We start from the raw sequence: 16,580 nt of genomic DNA on the forward strand, positions 1-16,580 counted from the left end.
TTTCCTTTGTTCAAACAATGTATCTGTCTCAGCAAAGGAACACATTTTATTTGGGTCTTTAAGAGAACCGAGAGATACCAGGACCTCAGGAATTTGAATTGCATCACTTTGTTCCAATTATTATTTTATGGCCTGCCCAACTTCCCCTTATGCCTTCTTACCCTTGGCAGTTATGTCTAGGCAAGGAGGTGGGAAAGAAATTTCAAAACTTTCAAGCAGTTTCCCAAAGCTAAATATATTAGTCAGGCAGATTCCCTCTCCCTCGAGCGCCCCCCCCCCCCCAAAAAAAAAAAAAAAAAAAAAAGGAGTGCTAGGGAGGGACACTGAAAGGCAGAACATCAGGAAAAGAAAAAGATCAGGGCCGGCTGGAGGGCAGAAATCCCACTCCTCCCTCCCACTTGGGAGAGCTTTCCCTGGACTCTACGAAGGCATTGGTCCAGGGCACTCTGACACCTCAGATCTCTGCCTCCTTGACAAGTCCCCATTCTGTTTTCTAATTAAAGACCCCTTTCTCTGCCTTCCTTCCAGCGTGGGACTGGGGAGTATGATGCCTCTTGGTGCAGGTCCGCTCCCCGGCTCCCTGACTGCGGCTCTCTGTCCACCGCCATGACTAGCATAGTTCTCAGAGATCCTTTCACAAGAAAGTGAGCGATGGGGAGTGTGGAAAAGGTAGCCCAGCGTAGGGAGAGCTGGCATTCTAAAGGTGTACGTAAATCTGCGGTCATCCGGGTTATTTTTTAAAGTGGGGTTGTATTCTATAAGGATCACTTTTGAAATATAAACATATACTGTGAAACCAGGAAGGAAATATGATAAAGGGATATTGAGTCTGGGAAAGTTAGCATTAGGTACAAACATGGAGAGAAACTAGCAGTAAAAGCCCTTGCATGAAGAATGGAAGAGAAAGAAAAAAAAAAGAAAAAAAAAGCATTTGGAATCTCAAATGTGGGCTTTAGGTCTGGGTTGAGTCCCAGTTCTGCTACTTAACAACAGTGTCACCTTGAATGGTTGCTCTTTTGGGTCTCTGAACCTTGGCTTCTTTATCTGTCATACACAGGTGATAATGTATGTAACATGTCCACTCCAGACCTGGCACATGGGAAACATGTAAAAAAAGATGGCTGCATTATTACTACTACCACTTCTGCTTCCGTAGGAGATGTGTGTAGAAGCCACGCTGGCAGATGCAGTGGGTGGATGAAGAAGAAAACCTGGGAGCCACATCAATGACCTGGACTCCCCTTCCCAATGCCAGGATCAAAGGGAAACAAAAGTCAGTCTGTATGACCTCTGTGACACATTCAATAGTTGATCAAACAGCGTAAAACTGGACTAATCATGTGCTCTACAGTTCCCTTACTTAGGAACCCCAACTATCTATGAACACAATCCCTTTTCTGACCCAGAGAGAACAGGCCTTGGATTGGAGATGAATATTTTACAGCTGAACTCCTCTAACTTATGCCTAAAGAACTAACAGGTGGCACTGACTATGAGGAGGAGATGATGGTGATGACAATGACAATGACACTAAGATACCATGTTGGTATCATGTATCCCACGTGACACAGAGCATGTGTTCCTGAACCCTGTGTCAGATTACCCACCCTGGCACGGGAGAGCCTGACCTCTAGATCCAGAGGCTCCCTTCCTTCCCACACAGAGAGCTGAGGCTCATCATCGCTACACAAACTCAACCAGCAAACAGACATCTCCTGAGCCCTGGGGGAGAAATGAGGCAGGAGACTTCTTAAAATTTTTCTTTTTCTAATTTATTTATTTATTTATTTATTTATTTATTTATTTATTTATATATTTTATTGATTTTTTACAGAGAGGAAGAGAGAGGGATAGAGAGCTAGAAACATCGATGAGAGAGAAACATCGACCAGCTGCCTCTTGCACACCCCCTACTGGGAATGTGCCCGCAACCAATGTACATGCCCTTGACCGGAATCGAACTGGGACCTTTCAGTCCGCAGACCAACGCTCTACCACTGAGCCAAACCGGTTTCAGCCCTTTTTCTAATTTATTTAGTTTAGAGAAAGAGGAATGGAAAGAGAGAGAGAGACTGATTTGTCATTTCACTTATTTTTGCATTCATTGGCTGCCTCTTGCATGTGCTCTGACTACGGCTTGAACCCTTGGTGCATAGGAACGATGCTCTAACCAGCAGCTACATGGCTAAGCCCAGGGGATGCCTTCTGAAACCAATGGGAATGATTCATGGATAGACTGCTGGCTGTACTGATGGGAGTATAGGATTCATCAGGCAGAGACGAAGAGCAGATTCCAGCAGCAGGCAGCATAGGAGAAGGCATGGACAGGAATGGAGAGCAAGGAGCAGTCGAACTTTAGTGCATCTGGGAGACTACAACTATGATTATTACAAAACTACAGGCCCAGTGTACAAATTTGTGCATGGGTGAGGTTCCTGGGCCTGGCCAGCTGGAGGGGAGGGATGCGGGGAGAGGAGGGGAGGGAACAGACCGCGGGAGGTTGGCTGGCTATGGGAGGTTAGCTATGGAAGTGCATTGACCACTAGGGCGCAGCTCCAGTATTAAGCATCTGTCCCCCTAGTGGTCAGAGCACGTTATAGCAACCAGTCAACCGGTAGTTCAGTCAACCAGTTGAAAGGGTAGCTTAGGTTTATATATATACACACACACACACACACACACACACACACACACACACACACTAGAGGCCCAGTGCACGAAATTCGTGCACTTAGAAGCGTCCTTCAGCCCAGAGTGCACCCTCTCGCAGTCCGGGAGCCATCAGTTGGACATCCTGAGCACTGCCATGGAAGCAGGAGAGGCTCCCCCCACCGTTGCTGCGCTAACTACTATGAGCCTGGCTTCTGGCTGAGCGGCGCTCCCTCTGTGGGAGCACATTGACCACCAGGGGACAGCTCCTGCATTGAGCATCTGCCCTCTGGTGGTCAGTGCGTCATAGCGACCAGTCGTTCTGCTGTTTGGTTGATTTGCATATTAGCCTTTATAGGATAATGTCTTATTAAGGGCAAGGCCTCTGATTTTTTTTTTTTTTTTTTTTTTTTTTAGGTAGTTAAAGGGAGGGGCAGAATTTTCACTTGAGCCTGAAGCTAAAATTGTCCTTAGCTCAAAAATCTGTATACCACTGAGACACATGTTGGTGAAGCTCATTCTGAACCTCCATACTGTCCTATTATGTGTATAAGTATTGGGAACCATCTTATCTCTTTAGTGAAAGGAACCTTTTGTTAAGTTACAATGACTAACTTTATCTCATGAGTTGTGTTTTGGCTTCAAGCCTGTATCCAGTATTCATGCAGCAACTTCAGCTCTTCTGTTCAATATTTACCTGGCATATCTTTTATTTTATTTTCTCTAAATCTTTCTAGATTTTTATGTATTAGATAGGAACAGCCCATGGACACAGACAATAGTCTAGCAAAAGCCTGGAAGGGGCGGGTGCAATGTGGAGATCAATGGGGGGGGGGGGGTAGGAAATACTAAAACAAAGGGACATCTGTAATACTTTCAACAATAAATATACATTTTAAATAAAGGAAAATATCTTAATTGAAAAGAGCTTTATGTGAAATAATATAAGTAATTGCTCTACACTGTACTTTATATTCTCAACTCCTCTCAAAGAGATATCAATTGACCCTATGTTCACTGACTGCAGAACCGACTTCCACCATGCCAACCCAGCACTGACCACCATGCCAACCCAGCACTGACTGCCACAGAGTCTGCGATCAGACCCTGCTTCTCTCTCCCTGCCTCTGTCCAGGCCCGATCACAGCCCCCTCAGCGGTCAGCGCTGGATTGCTGAGGCACCTGCACTAACTGTAGGACTGACTTCCAGCATTTGGTCGAGCCTTCGGCTATTTTGGACGTTATGGACCCTGGCTCTTTATTTATATAGATAGATGGAAAGGCAAGTGAGGGACTGGTCTCAGCAAGGGTGAAGAAGTGAATGGCTGAGGTACCTTAGGATGGAGAAAAAAGCACTGCTGAATCTATGCTGAAATTGTGCCACAAATACTTCTACAGATCAACATCACCTCCTCCTTGATCTTACTGCATTTGAAACAAATTACTCCCTAAAATAATCCTTTCATTCACATGGCCCCTAGCCCTGCAGAAAATTGCTTATGCAGAAAGTTAGGTGTCACCAAGGTGAAATCCAGAGCAAATGGGATAATGTGTATGCACACTCATTATCCCATTTGCTCTGGATTTCACCTTGGTGACACCTAACTTTCTGCATAAGCAATTTTCTAGTAATGGTTTGCTATAACCTAAACAAGTAATAAGCTCTCTACTCACATGTAGAATGAAAACTATGGAGTACATCTGAGGTCTTATAATTAAAGTACAGCCTGTCAATATGGGCAGGAAAAAGTTAACTGTCGCCTCAAGTTCTACAATAGGAACACATCTTAGAGAGAAATCCTTTGGAAATTCTTGGAACCTGAAAGAATTAGAGGTATCTTTTTAAAAGAGTATCAATCTACAAGTGTCTTCCCAACTGACAACAGAGATAGCAAGTAGGTCTCTAGTCCAAAATATCCAGATAACTATGAGAGCAACCAGATTGTAAATCATGCATAGAATCTTGGGTACTGTGATTGTTATTCGTCCAAAAATTTGATAACTTTTAGGGAGAGACAGAGTTTTGAGGAAGGGTCTCAAAGTTCCTTTCTTTCTAGTAAGGCCTTCCAGGCCCACTCTACCTAAAATGTGCACCTCAGTGAAATTTCAAAACCCTTTCTTGTTTTACAGTTTTATCCTTGGGACTTATCTGACATACTATATATTTTACTTTTTTACCTTGTTTATTGCCCGTTCCCCAGTGAATGGAAGGCCTATGAGGAAAGAATCCTATTTTGTTCAGTAACACATCCTCACACCTAGAACAGAGGTTGGCACAGAGCTGAATGGGTTCATAAATGAAATAGACAAATAACAGCACATGCATACAAGGTTTTGAAAGGCCTAGTCTTAATGATAATGGTGTGTTGTAATTTTTTCACTTAATGTTAAAAGTTTAAGGGCTTCTTTTTTTGTTTTGTTTTGTTTTATTTGTTAATCCTCACCCAAGGATATTTTTATTTTTTATTTTTTATTTTTTTATGAGAGTGGAAGGAGGGGGAGAGTCAGAAAGAAACATCCATGTGTCTACAACTAGGGCCGAGATTGAGTCTGCAACCAAGATATGTGTTCTTGACCAGAATCAAACCCGGGACTCTTGGTGCAAGCTGATGCTCAATCTACTGTACCAAACTGTTTAGGGCAAGGGTTTCTTAATAGTATTTGGTTTTCATTGATGGGAGGACTTAAAACAAGTTAAATTTATCATGGAACCTTGCACCAGCTATTCTTAATCTTAAAGTTGAGTTGTAGATGCATTTTAGGAATGTAATTTCAGGGATAACACAGATGCTCAAAATGTAGCTCAAAATTTGGTATAACACTGGGCACACATATAGACTACATTTCCCAGCCTTCTTTGTAGTTAGCCATGGGACTGAGTTTAGCCAAAGTGATATACACCACTTACAGGTTTGGCCCCACTCTCTTGCCCCTCCCAACAACTGAATGCTATGAGCAATGTGGTCTTAGGGTATGGCAGATCCACAGATGGGAGCATCCTGGAATCCTGAATTCAAAGGAAGAGAGTCACCTAGTAACCAGAACCACCCACCTTGAATGTGAGCAAGAAATAAACTTGTGTTGTATTTGAGCCATTACACATCTCTGAGTCTAATTACAGATGCAGTATAGCCTACCCCACCTAATTCAACACTCACAACCTTTACTTTTTCTAATAAAAGAAAGTTTATACTGAAATAATTGCAGGATATATTAAATTGTTCACTTAACAAACATTTATTAAATGTCCCTATGTGCCAGGCATTGTTCTCAGCACTGCAGCAATGCTCAGATTTGATAAAATTCCTTGTTTTTCTTCCCTGAAAGAGATACAGGTCAGGGAATATCTCTTCCCAGCCCTACTTCTGATTCTATAGCCCATGTGCCCTGAATATTGCTTACTAGCTGGCTTACGGATACCAGTTACTCTGCTATTCCTCACAAGAGAGGCAGCTACGTGGAGCTTCTAACACTGCCCGCTGTGGGAGACTGAAAACGAGCTGGGGTGGGAGAGGACCAGGGGCTCTAGTTCCTGGCACCTGCGGCCAGTACTAGGAGAGCTGGCAGCGCCAGCCGTCTCGGGGCATGTGCCGTCTAGGGCAGGTGACCTTGGGGCAAATGGGGCTGCTGTTCACACATACCCATGTGTCAGTATCCAGAGTCTGAATGGAGTTAAATCTCAGAGCAGCCAAACAGCTAGGCTTTGCTCATGCCTCGCCAAAAAACACAAGCCTACATTTCCAGAAGGCGAGTAATAAGCCGGGCTGGGCCCTCCTCCAGGATCCCTGCCTTTGGGAGAGGCAGTGCTGCTGTGAGGAAGTGTGGGGCAGGAGGAAGGAAGTAGTGTGCGGCAGACTTACAGCCAGAAGCAGCCCAATCCTCACCGCTGCTTCCTGCCACCCAAGGCACCAGTTGTGTTTCTGACCGAGAAGAAAGGTTGCCCAAAGGACAAGGGGGGGGGGGGGGGCGCACTATAATTACATTGTAAGGTCTCAACCTGAATTTCACAGCAAAGTCACTTGTAAGATAGAAAAGGAACCCAAAACTGTCTTGAAATGCCTGGCCCTCTATATTTTATTTTATTTATCTTTTAATATATATTTTATTGATTTTTTACAGAGAGGAAGAGAGAGGGATAGAGAGTTAGAAACATTGATGAGAGAGAAACATCGACCAGCTGCCTCCTGCACACCACCCACTGGGGATATGCCTGCAACCAAGGTACATGCCCTTGATCGGAATCGAACCTGGGACCCTTCAGTCCACAAGCCGACGCTCTATCCCCTGAGCCAAACCGATCAGGGCTGGCCCTCTGTATTTTAGCAAAAAGAAGCCTAACATCTCAATGCTCTTATCAAAATTTATAGTTTTAATTAAACACTTCCAATCCATTTTATAATCTGAGGTCAAACATGCAGCAACCAATGCCAGAATATGCTTAAAAGCAGCAACAGAAATCTAACAATATTGTCATTTAAAGGAGATTCACAGTTTAAGGTGATAGACAGAGTTTCGGCTGGTGTGGCTCAGTTGTTTGGACCACTGTCCTGTATACGGAAAGGTCTCAGGTTCAATCTCCCGTCCAGGTGCGTACAAGAGGCAATCAACATATCTCTCTCACATCAATGTTTCTCTCCCTCCACTCTCTCTATAAATCAAGAAAAATACATCCTTGTGTGAGAATAAATAAGTAAATAAGTAAATAATACCCTGTTTCCCCGAAAATAAGACAGTGTCTTATATTAATTTTTGCTCCCAAAGATGCGCTAGGTCTTATTTTCAGGGGATGTCTTATTTTTCCATGAAGAAGAATATGGCACACATTTAATGTTAAATGAAAATAAAGGAAATTTATTACCTGTATACGGTACGGTAGTACAGTAGTTGTCAACACAAACCAGACAAACTGTGAATCCTACAGTATCAAGAATTTACTCATTTATTCAATGACAATCATGTCATCATCTTTTGGAACATCATCATAACAATCCAATTCCTGAATTTCCTGGTGAATTTCTTGTGACTCCATTTCTTTCAGAATCAGTGGACCATATCTCTCATGTTTAGCAATAGCACTGTTTTTAAATGAGTACAGTGGTGCCTCGCATAAAGAATGCCTCGCACAGCGAACGCTGCACACAACGAACTTTATTTCATGATTCATACAACGAACTTCGTTTCACACAACGAAGTCGCCCGAGCTTCCACGACCGCTTTGCCCGAGCTTCCACGACTGCTTCGCCCGAGCTTCCACAATTGCTGCCGATGTATTGCATCCTTCTGCGCAGGCACTGAAGGCAGTCATTAGTCACTGCGCTTAACTTAAGCACGTATCGCGGCAATCGTTCTTCATTACGAATTAAATCACGCACGTATCACGGCAGTCATCCTTTTAAGTTAAACTCAATACACTGTATCCGGATTCAGCTGAAGCAAACAGGATCAACGATCTTTACTCCGATACTCTTGTCCGTTATTTCCGGCAGATGTTGGAGAAAAGAGAAAAACAAATGACTTTGGACAGGTTTTTCATGAAACCATCGGCCAAAAAGCAGAAAATGGATGAAGATGTGCAAGATTCGGTAGACTCTACTTAGTCTGTCTTAAAATTAAAAAAATGTGTGTTTTTTTTTAAAAAAATTATGTTTTTAGATGTATCTAAATAAAAATAATAACAAAAAATTTATCTTTTTTTATGTCATCTTAGCATATTTTATGCTACAGAACGAATTATTTTTTTAACATGTATTGTTATGGGAAAACACGTTTCACATAACGAACTTTTCGCATAACGAACTTGCTCCTGGAACGAATTAAGTTCGTTGTGTGAGGCACCACTGTACTTCTTGTCAAGGTAGCCTGCTTGCAGTGCATTTGCAATGCAACTGTCAGTGATTTTCTCCCATGAATTCTTCACCCAAGTCACAACTTCATGCAGTTTAGGATTCACAAAGTTTCCACGCTGATTTCTCTCCATTCTATTTTAGTCATTAATTTCCATGCACAAATTGTCTTTGAATGGCTTGTTTATTGCAATATCAAAAGTCTGGAGATAGGTCATCATTCCTGCTGGAATCATTATCTGATCTATTTTTCTTTCCTGAAGAAATGTCTTCATGTCTTTAGCATGGTGAGTGCTGGCTGCATCCCAGACTAGCAGACCTCTTTGGCTCCCTCGCATAACAAGCGGCAGCATTAAATCGATCCACATCCTTATAACTGCTTGTGTGGCCCAGGCTTTTTCAGTTTCAAGAATAAAAACGCCCAAAAACACATTCAATCTTTTCCTTCTTGCCCTTAGATATGATTAAAGGTGGGATTTTAGTGCCATCCAGACGAATTGCCAAAATATAGGAAACACATGCACTTTTGTAAGCAATGGAGGGAATGTACACTAAGGAGGCACCCCGCTGTTCAATTGCTGTTTGAGATGATTGGCCCATAAACACTGCAGTTTCATCCATAGCAATCATGTTGGAAAGATTGTATTTAGAGAAGTCAGCATCATCAATAAAGGACTTGAATGCAAGTGCTCGCTTAATAACTTGAGTATCTTCCAACCTAAACAATGTAGATCTTCTTAAAGACAGTTCACTTCGCTGAAGGAAATTATCCAGTGTTGTGATGCTTTGAAGTCTTCGGGGACTATGTCAAACTGTGGTGCCATTGCAAGGGGAAATTCTTGAATCTGAGCCCTATTCACAACCAAAGCCTTTGATCTCCTGTCAACAACCCATTAACAGATCAGGTGTTCCAGCTCGGAAAATAATGGTTGCTGACCTGATCCACACTTGCGCTTTTTAGCATTTCCCTTGTCCACTTGTTCAATGAGGTTACCATACTCTGCTCGCCATTTTCGGACCAATCGGATACTCAACATCTTCTCTTTGCAGAAAGCAGTAAGATTTTGGCCCCCAAGAGTCTTCCACGATTCCTTTCTTGTACTCCACGGAGAAGCTTTTTCTTTTTGTGCTCGTTTCTAGGGGTAAAAAAAAGGAATTGGGATATCAAGGTGGGGGGAGGGGGATCACTTAAAATGACACAGGGGGGATCAGAGGAGGGAATCAAAATGGCACAGAAGAATCAGAGGGGGGATTACCCTTTTGATCCTCCTGTGTCATTTTGATTGCCCCCTCTGATCCTCCTGTGTCATTTTAAGTGATCCCCCTCCCCACACCCCTGTGCCACTGAACACCTTCACCAGACATCCCCCCTACCCCTTTATCAGACATTTACCCCCTGGGGCCTGCCTGGGGACTGTCACTGGGCTTGTTGGGGCCTGGATCTGGGCTGGAGCAGGGTCTGCCACTGACTGAGAACCTTCAGTCATCATGAGGGCAGCCGCGAGCATCAGGTAGTGACACCAGAGACAGACCAGCACTCACCACCTTTGCCGCTTCCCTTTGGCTCTAATCCTCCTGTTCTTCTACAGGCATCTGCGAAAATCTCCTCCTCTCTCCTGCCCCGCCTCCACACAGCAGTGACGTCAGGACTCCGAGTAATGTCACTGGTTGCTAGATGCCAGTCAGGGCGGCCCTAGCAACCAGTTTATGGTAAATTAATTTTCATTCTGAGACAGAGCCTAGGGGGGAGCCTTATTTTGGGGGGATTCCTTATATTTTACTCAGAAGGAAACCTGTAAGTAGGTCTTATTTTCGGAGGATGTTTTATTTTCGGGGAAACATGGTAGTAACAGCCTCACCTAACCAATGGTTCACAAAACCGGGCTTTTACCTGAAGGAGGTCAGAATGAATGCAAATACCAGTCCAGGCACCGATTCTCTGCAACACTGTGAGCAATGGCTTAACCTTGATCAATCTCTCCCCCGGTCTCATGGGAGGAGGCGTGGTATAGAGAGTCAGGTTAGACACTTGGAAGATGGCTCCAGCTTGTTCTTAAATATTACTGTATTGTCAACAGAAAGAATCCCTGCCTAGCTCTGTGTACTGACTCCTGGAAGGGTAGCCCATGCCTTCAAACACCAGTTGAATGTTTGCCAAATGAAAAGCAATAACTGAAAATGGAGTGAAAGATCCCAAAGAAGTAGACATAAGTAATATGGTAAAGCAGAAAAGAGCACTGGAGTCAGAGACTCAACTAGTATCATCTTAATCATTACCTAAGAGAACAACCTTGGGCAAGTCCCAAATAAACTCCAAGGGCCTTGGTTATCTTTATTTGTGTAATAAAAGAACTAAATTAGAGAAACTTTAGGGTCTCTTTATAATCGTATGTGATCATATGACTTTCTAAGGAATGCAACTCTTACCTGTTCATTTGAACCTCCTCTTCAATGCTTCATATTAGTTTATGCTAAAATAGCCTGCTTATCAACACACGTAAGAATGATAAATCATATCATGAATTCAGTTTCAAGGCTCCTAGGCCAGCACATAATAACTGTAACAAAATAGCCCTAGAGGCTTTATCTTCCTTGAAAGGCATTCTAATTTATTTACACATTGATAGCTACTAGAGTGAGACGGAACTGCGATCTAGGTCAGTGACAAGAACTGCTCCAACTCTCTCAACCGTGTCTTCCTGGGGCTGTGGACTTGCCACCAGCCTTCCCTCTGCCTTCCCTGGCCCTGGGGGAAAGCACCCACATCAGGAGGACACATGCTTCTCTACCTTCCATTGAACCCACATTTCAGTGACGGATGTGACCTAGAACTGAAAGTGTCTGCCTGTCAACTAGAATCCTTAAGTAGAAATGATGGGCTCTTACAGAAAAATCACCTAAGTGATAAGTGATAAATCCATAGCCTAGAAACCAAGAACTAATCATGTGTGGTCATCCAATCTCACATTTCTCGTGGCCCGTGTTCCCTAGGCTCCAGTTTGCTACTCACAAAGCAAAATTCCAAAAATTGTATATAGATGGCATGAAAGGAATCATGCAGGATTTCAAGGAAACCAGAATGAGCTAACTATTTAGTTCTTTATCACACTTGGTTATTGAGGATATATTCTTTAAAACGAGCCACTATTTAGGCTGCTGTATCAAGAAACTTCATATGGGCCAATTCATGGCCATAAGGTTAGGCTTTTTCTCTTCAAGTCATTTACTTATATTTAAAACAAATAATAAGAGCTAACACTCCAGTGATCATTATACGGCAGACATGGTCATAGGTACTTAACATAGGGAAACTTGTTTAACTCTCACAGAAACCTTACTGACGTGGATACTATTCTTATCCCCATATAACAGGTAAGGGAACTGAGGCTCAGAAGGATTAAGTAACTTGGCTAAGGTCACAGAGTTAGTTAGAGGAAGTGCCAGGGCTTGAACCTACCTGGGCAATGAGGCTCTGGAGTGTGCACTCAGAACCACTACGGGAATCACCCAAGGATACAAGGTAGCCTAACTGGTTTGGCTCAGTGGATAGAATAGCGGCCTGCGGACTGAAGGGCATGCACTGAGCCACACAAGAAGGCAGCTCATGGATGTTTCTCTCTCATCAATGTTTCTAACTCTCTATCCCTCTTCCTTCCTCTCTGTAAAAAAATCAATAAAATATACTTAAAAAAAAAAAGATTTATGTGGCCAAAACAAGAAAATAATCCTTAAAAAATAAAAAGGGATACAAAGTAGAGGTTTTCCCCTCAGCTGAGCCCTCGGTGACTCCGTGCTCACAGCTGTACTAGTCCCCAGTGGTCACTCCCAACCACTGACCTCCCGTCTTCTTCAGAGAGAATACACAGGCTCCTCAGGTGTGACTGATCTGTACCAGGCATCCTCTTTTTATAAGCCTACTTATTTACTTCCTTTTCTCTCAAAATAAAGAACCCATGGCTCTAAATCCTCTCGGGGATCTTGCTGTAGGACTCCCCTTTTTATCTTTCATCTTTTATCTCTTCTGTCTCTTCCCCCTTAATCTGTAAACATGTTCAAGTATACCACCTACAAAAAATTAATAAAAATAACACAAAAAAATCCTTTAATCTTAATCCACTTTTAATTCCATAATTTTGGCCACTGTCTCACTCTGTGACCCTGGTTAAACTGCTTGCTTTCTCTAGGAGGCTTCAATTTCCGCATCTAAGTAACGATGGCACTGGCCCAGAAGGTCTCAAAGTTCCTCCGGCTCCAACATTCTGTGGTTCGTCATGTAGTGAAGCTTTCTTAGACCAGGTTTAGTTTCTTTACTGCCCCATGAAGCCCTGAAGTTAATTTTTTTCTGAGACTGTCAAGCTGTTTCACAGCCAGCAATGCTCTGCTCTTTCTCTCCATTCATTTCCCAAATCCTGGTTTTCCTTTAAGACCCAGCTTGAATCTCACCTGTTCGTGGACCGCCTGATCTTAACTCTTAAGAGAACTTCAATCATAAACTGTAACTGAGTACTCTCCATCGACAGCGCCTTATCTTTCATATTACTGTTCCCTCACCTAGATAGCTCTCAGTGAGCAGGGACTAGGTCACACTTCTCTGTAACCCCTAACGGACCTCACACTGAGTAGGTCTGCAATAGCTGCACAGCAGGGCGAGCTGGCTGGCTGAGGGGCCACCCTGCAGCCATTAAGAAAACTAGTGGTCAGTGTACATTACAAGACTCCCTGATCGTGAAGGAAGAGCATCTCTATCTTCCACTTCTCTCTCATACGCACATTTATAAAACATTTGTCATTCAAGAGCGTCATCCAAATTTAGCAACAGGAAAGCTTAGCTAACTCCTTGATTTTCTCTTATCTGAATCAGACTAGGACATAGTCATGTTTGCCTTTGACCCAAACTTAAATGATCACAAGCCCTGTAACTTTATGGGCCTCTGGGTACTGGGGGCTCCACACTTCCACTAATACACACACTCCATGCTTATGAAGTTCCCTTACTTTACCACACACGTAGCATTAGGTTACTTCCTCACTCTGGCAACCAAATTTCCAGGAAACATCTGGAATAATATCAGAGAGCTGGTATTTGATCATAACTACATCCTCAACTTTATTCATTTGGAAATGACTAATTTCAACCCTTAGGTTTGAACTGAGCACAGATGGATGTGTGTTTCAGAAGTTTGCTAGCACTTTCTAACAGGGGCAACACATCATCGATGAGAACTCTGAAACAGTGCCCACCTCCTCTGCTCTAGGACAGTGCTCAGCAAAGTCATTAGTCAACAGAGCCAAATATCGACAGTACAACAACTGAAATTTCTTTTGAGAGACAAATATTTTAAACTTAAACTTATTTTGGAAAATAGTCCTGTAGATGAGTGATTTCCAAATCCCAGGTAATGGAGAATGGCTGCAGAATCACTTGGTAAACTTATTAAAATAATTCACAAACCACAACTGCCATTTCTTCAAAATAGACTCGCCCAGGCCATGGTATTTTGTGGAAGAGCCACACTCAAGGGGCCAAAGGCCCGCATGTGGCTCGAGAGCCGCAGTTTGCCGAACACGGCTCTAGGAGAACTATGGAGGTACTGCACAGCACTGTGAGTACTGTTCCGGGTTTTCCAACAATCCTAGGTAACTACTGATGACTCAAAGTAAACCCCATAGTTCCTCAAACAGAGTTAGCTCAGCTTAATTTTTTAAATGAATGCTCCAGAACACTGGTTCTCAACATTGGTTACGGATTCTACTTTCTATTTATTTATTTTAGTGTGTTTTTTTTTTTAATGTTTTTATTTATTTTAGAGAGACAAGATGGGAAAGGGAGATAAAAACATTGATGAGAGAGAAACATCAATGAGCTGCATCCTGCATGCCCCCTACTGGTGCATGAGATGATGCCCAACCTACTGAGGCACACCAGCCAGGTGTTTTTTCAAAAAATTATTTATTGTCGGGACCGGTTTGGCTCAGTGGATAGAGCGTCGGCCTGCGGACTGAAAGGTCCCGGGTTCGATTCCGGTTAAGGGCATGTACCTTGGTTGCGGGCACATCCCCAGTAGGGGGTGTGCAAGAGGCAAGTGATCGATGATTCTCTCTCATCGATGTTTCTAACTCTCTATCCCTCTCTCTTCCTCTCTGTGAAAAATCAATAAAATATATATATTTTAAATTATTTATTGATTTTTTTGAGAGAGATGAGAGAGAGAGAGAGAGAGAGAGAGAGAGAGAGAGAGAGAGAGAGAGAGGAAACACATCAATTTGTTATTCCATTGATTTATGCATTCATTGGTTACATCTTGCATGTGCCCTGACTGAGGATTGAACCCACAACTTTGGAGTATCAGGATGATGCTCTAACCAACTGAGCTAGTAGGCCAAGGCCTCTATAGCACTTTCATAAATACCAGTACACTCAGCTTCCTCCCTTCCCCACCCACCACCATTCAAATATTTCAATCTAATTGGTTTAGAGTGAGACGTATACATCAGTATTTTCTTTAAAAGCAGCTCAACTATACTGAATGAAGGTATTGTTCTTAAATATATTAGGTATGATAATAGCATTGTGACTGTGTTTTTTAAAAGTTCTTCATTGGTGGGAAAACTGGTGAAATTCAAATAAGATCTTTGTTTAGTTAATAGTATTGTAACAGTGTTAATTTCCTGGTTTTGATCATTGTATTATATTTAGGATTCTGTAAGATGCTCACTTTAGAGGAAGCTGTGTGAGGGGTATACAGGAACTCTCTGAACTACTGTTGTGACTTTTCTCTAAGTCTAAAATTGATTCAGATTAAAAAGTTTTTTTAAAAGAGTTCTTTACTTTTAAAGATACATACTTAATTATTTATGAATGAAATTATATGCTTGAGATTTACTGCAAAATAGACCAGTTGAGAAGGTGACAGGAAGTGGGTAGGGTATGGATGGACCAGGAGTGTTGACATGTTCATGCCTGCAGTAGGTGGGCGCTGAGTACATGACAGTATTTATCTACTTCAGGGTGTGTGTAAAACTTTCCGTCATCTATACTGGAGGAAAAATTCCCAGGTGATTCTGACACACATTCAGGGCCAAGAAACACTGCTCTGAGTCTTGAAAATGTATAATGAGAAGCTCTGTGTTATACTACCAGCTACAAACTACTTTACCAGCTCTTTAAAAACGAGCTGTCTATCTTTCTTACTACACTTTCCTAAACTACAAAATGACAGATATGGATTAGAGAGTCTTTCAAAAAGAAAACAAGAAGCATTAAAAGTTATATTTTTCTAAAGTTGTCTCTCTGAAAGTTAATGTCACAGTTAATTTCTAACACAATAGTAAAAAATGGTAAAGTCTTTCTTATGTCTATAAGGGCATTTCCCAAAGAAGTTTCTTTAAAAATGCTATTTCTATAAGATGTTAATAGATTTTACCTAATATAAGGGTCCTGAGATCAAAAAGTCTGAACAGTGCTGAAACCGGTTTGGCTCAGTGGATAGAGCGTTGGCCTGTGGACTGAAAGGTCCCGGGTTAGATTCCGGTCAAGGGCCTGTACTTTGGTTGTGGGCACACCTTCAGTAGGAGGTGTGCAAGAGGCACAATTCTCTCTCATCAATGTTTCTAACTCTCTATCCGTCTCTCTTCCTCTCTGTAAAAAATCAATAAAATATATATTATAAAAAAAAAAAAGTTTGAAGAGGATCCAAGATGGCTGCTCGGGTATACACCTAGCCGCAGCAGCTCACAACAATTTCAAGGGAATACAACTAAAATGTAGAGTGGACATTGCCCAGAGCTACAGGTAGTCGACTGACTGAAAACTCTACAATAGGAAGGAGGGAGAAAACCAGAAGGAAAATCAGAGGAGCTGAAAAAAAGCCTAAGGTACGGAGACATGCTGCGCGCTCGCACGCACGCGCGCGCGGAGAGGTCGCAGCCGGAGAGGAGGAGAGGGCTGGGTGCTGCCTGGCGTTCCCTAGCAGGAAGGAAATAGAACCCCCAGCCTGGGCTGAACCCCCGAACCGGCAGCGCTGAGCCCCAAGTTATGTGCCAGACCCTGGGGACCCAGGCTCCGGCAGGGGGAGACAATCCCGGGGG

The 16,580-nt window shown here is 42.8% G+C and overlaps 1 protein-coding gene across 3 annotated transcripts in view; it reads right to left on the reverse strand.

Annotated features, from left to right (window-relative positions):
* The window catches only part of BORCS5 (BLOC-1 related complex subunit 5), a 71,137-nt gene that overhangs the window by 9,517 nt on the left and 45,040 nt on the right, over positions 1-16,580 (reverse strand). Inside the window, exons 4-5 of one of the 3 annotated variants that reach the window (XM_084877664.1) lie at positions 10,035-10,185; positions 8,046-9,628 (exon numbers count right to left, since the gene is read on the reverse strand). The exons of 1 other annotated variant lie outside the window; for it this stretch is intronic. In XM_084877664.1, the coding sequence (XP_084733790.1) occupies positions 9,483-9,628; positions 10,035-10,185 (297 nt within the window). In that variant the 3' untranslated portion in view covers positions 8,046-9,482. Of the gene's footprint in view, positions 1-8,045; positions 9,629-10,034; positions 10,186-16,580 lie in introns of those variants that run through there. One more of the 3 variants, XM_084877665.1, reaches the window with a different exon arrangement.

The sequence above is a fragment of the Pipistrellus hanaki genome (assembly GCF_964339955.1).
Source record: "Pipistrellus hanaki genome assembly, chromosome: 3".
Classification (NCBI taxonomy): Eukaryota; Metazoa; Chordata; class Mammalia; order Chiroptera; family Vespertilionidae; genus Pipistrellus; species Pipistrellus hanaki.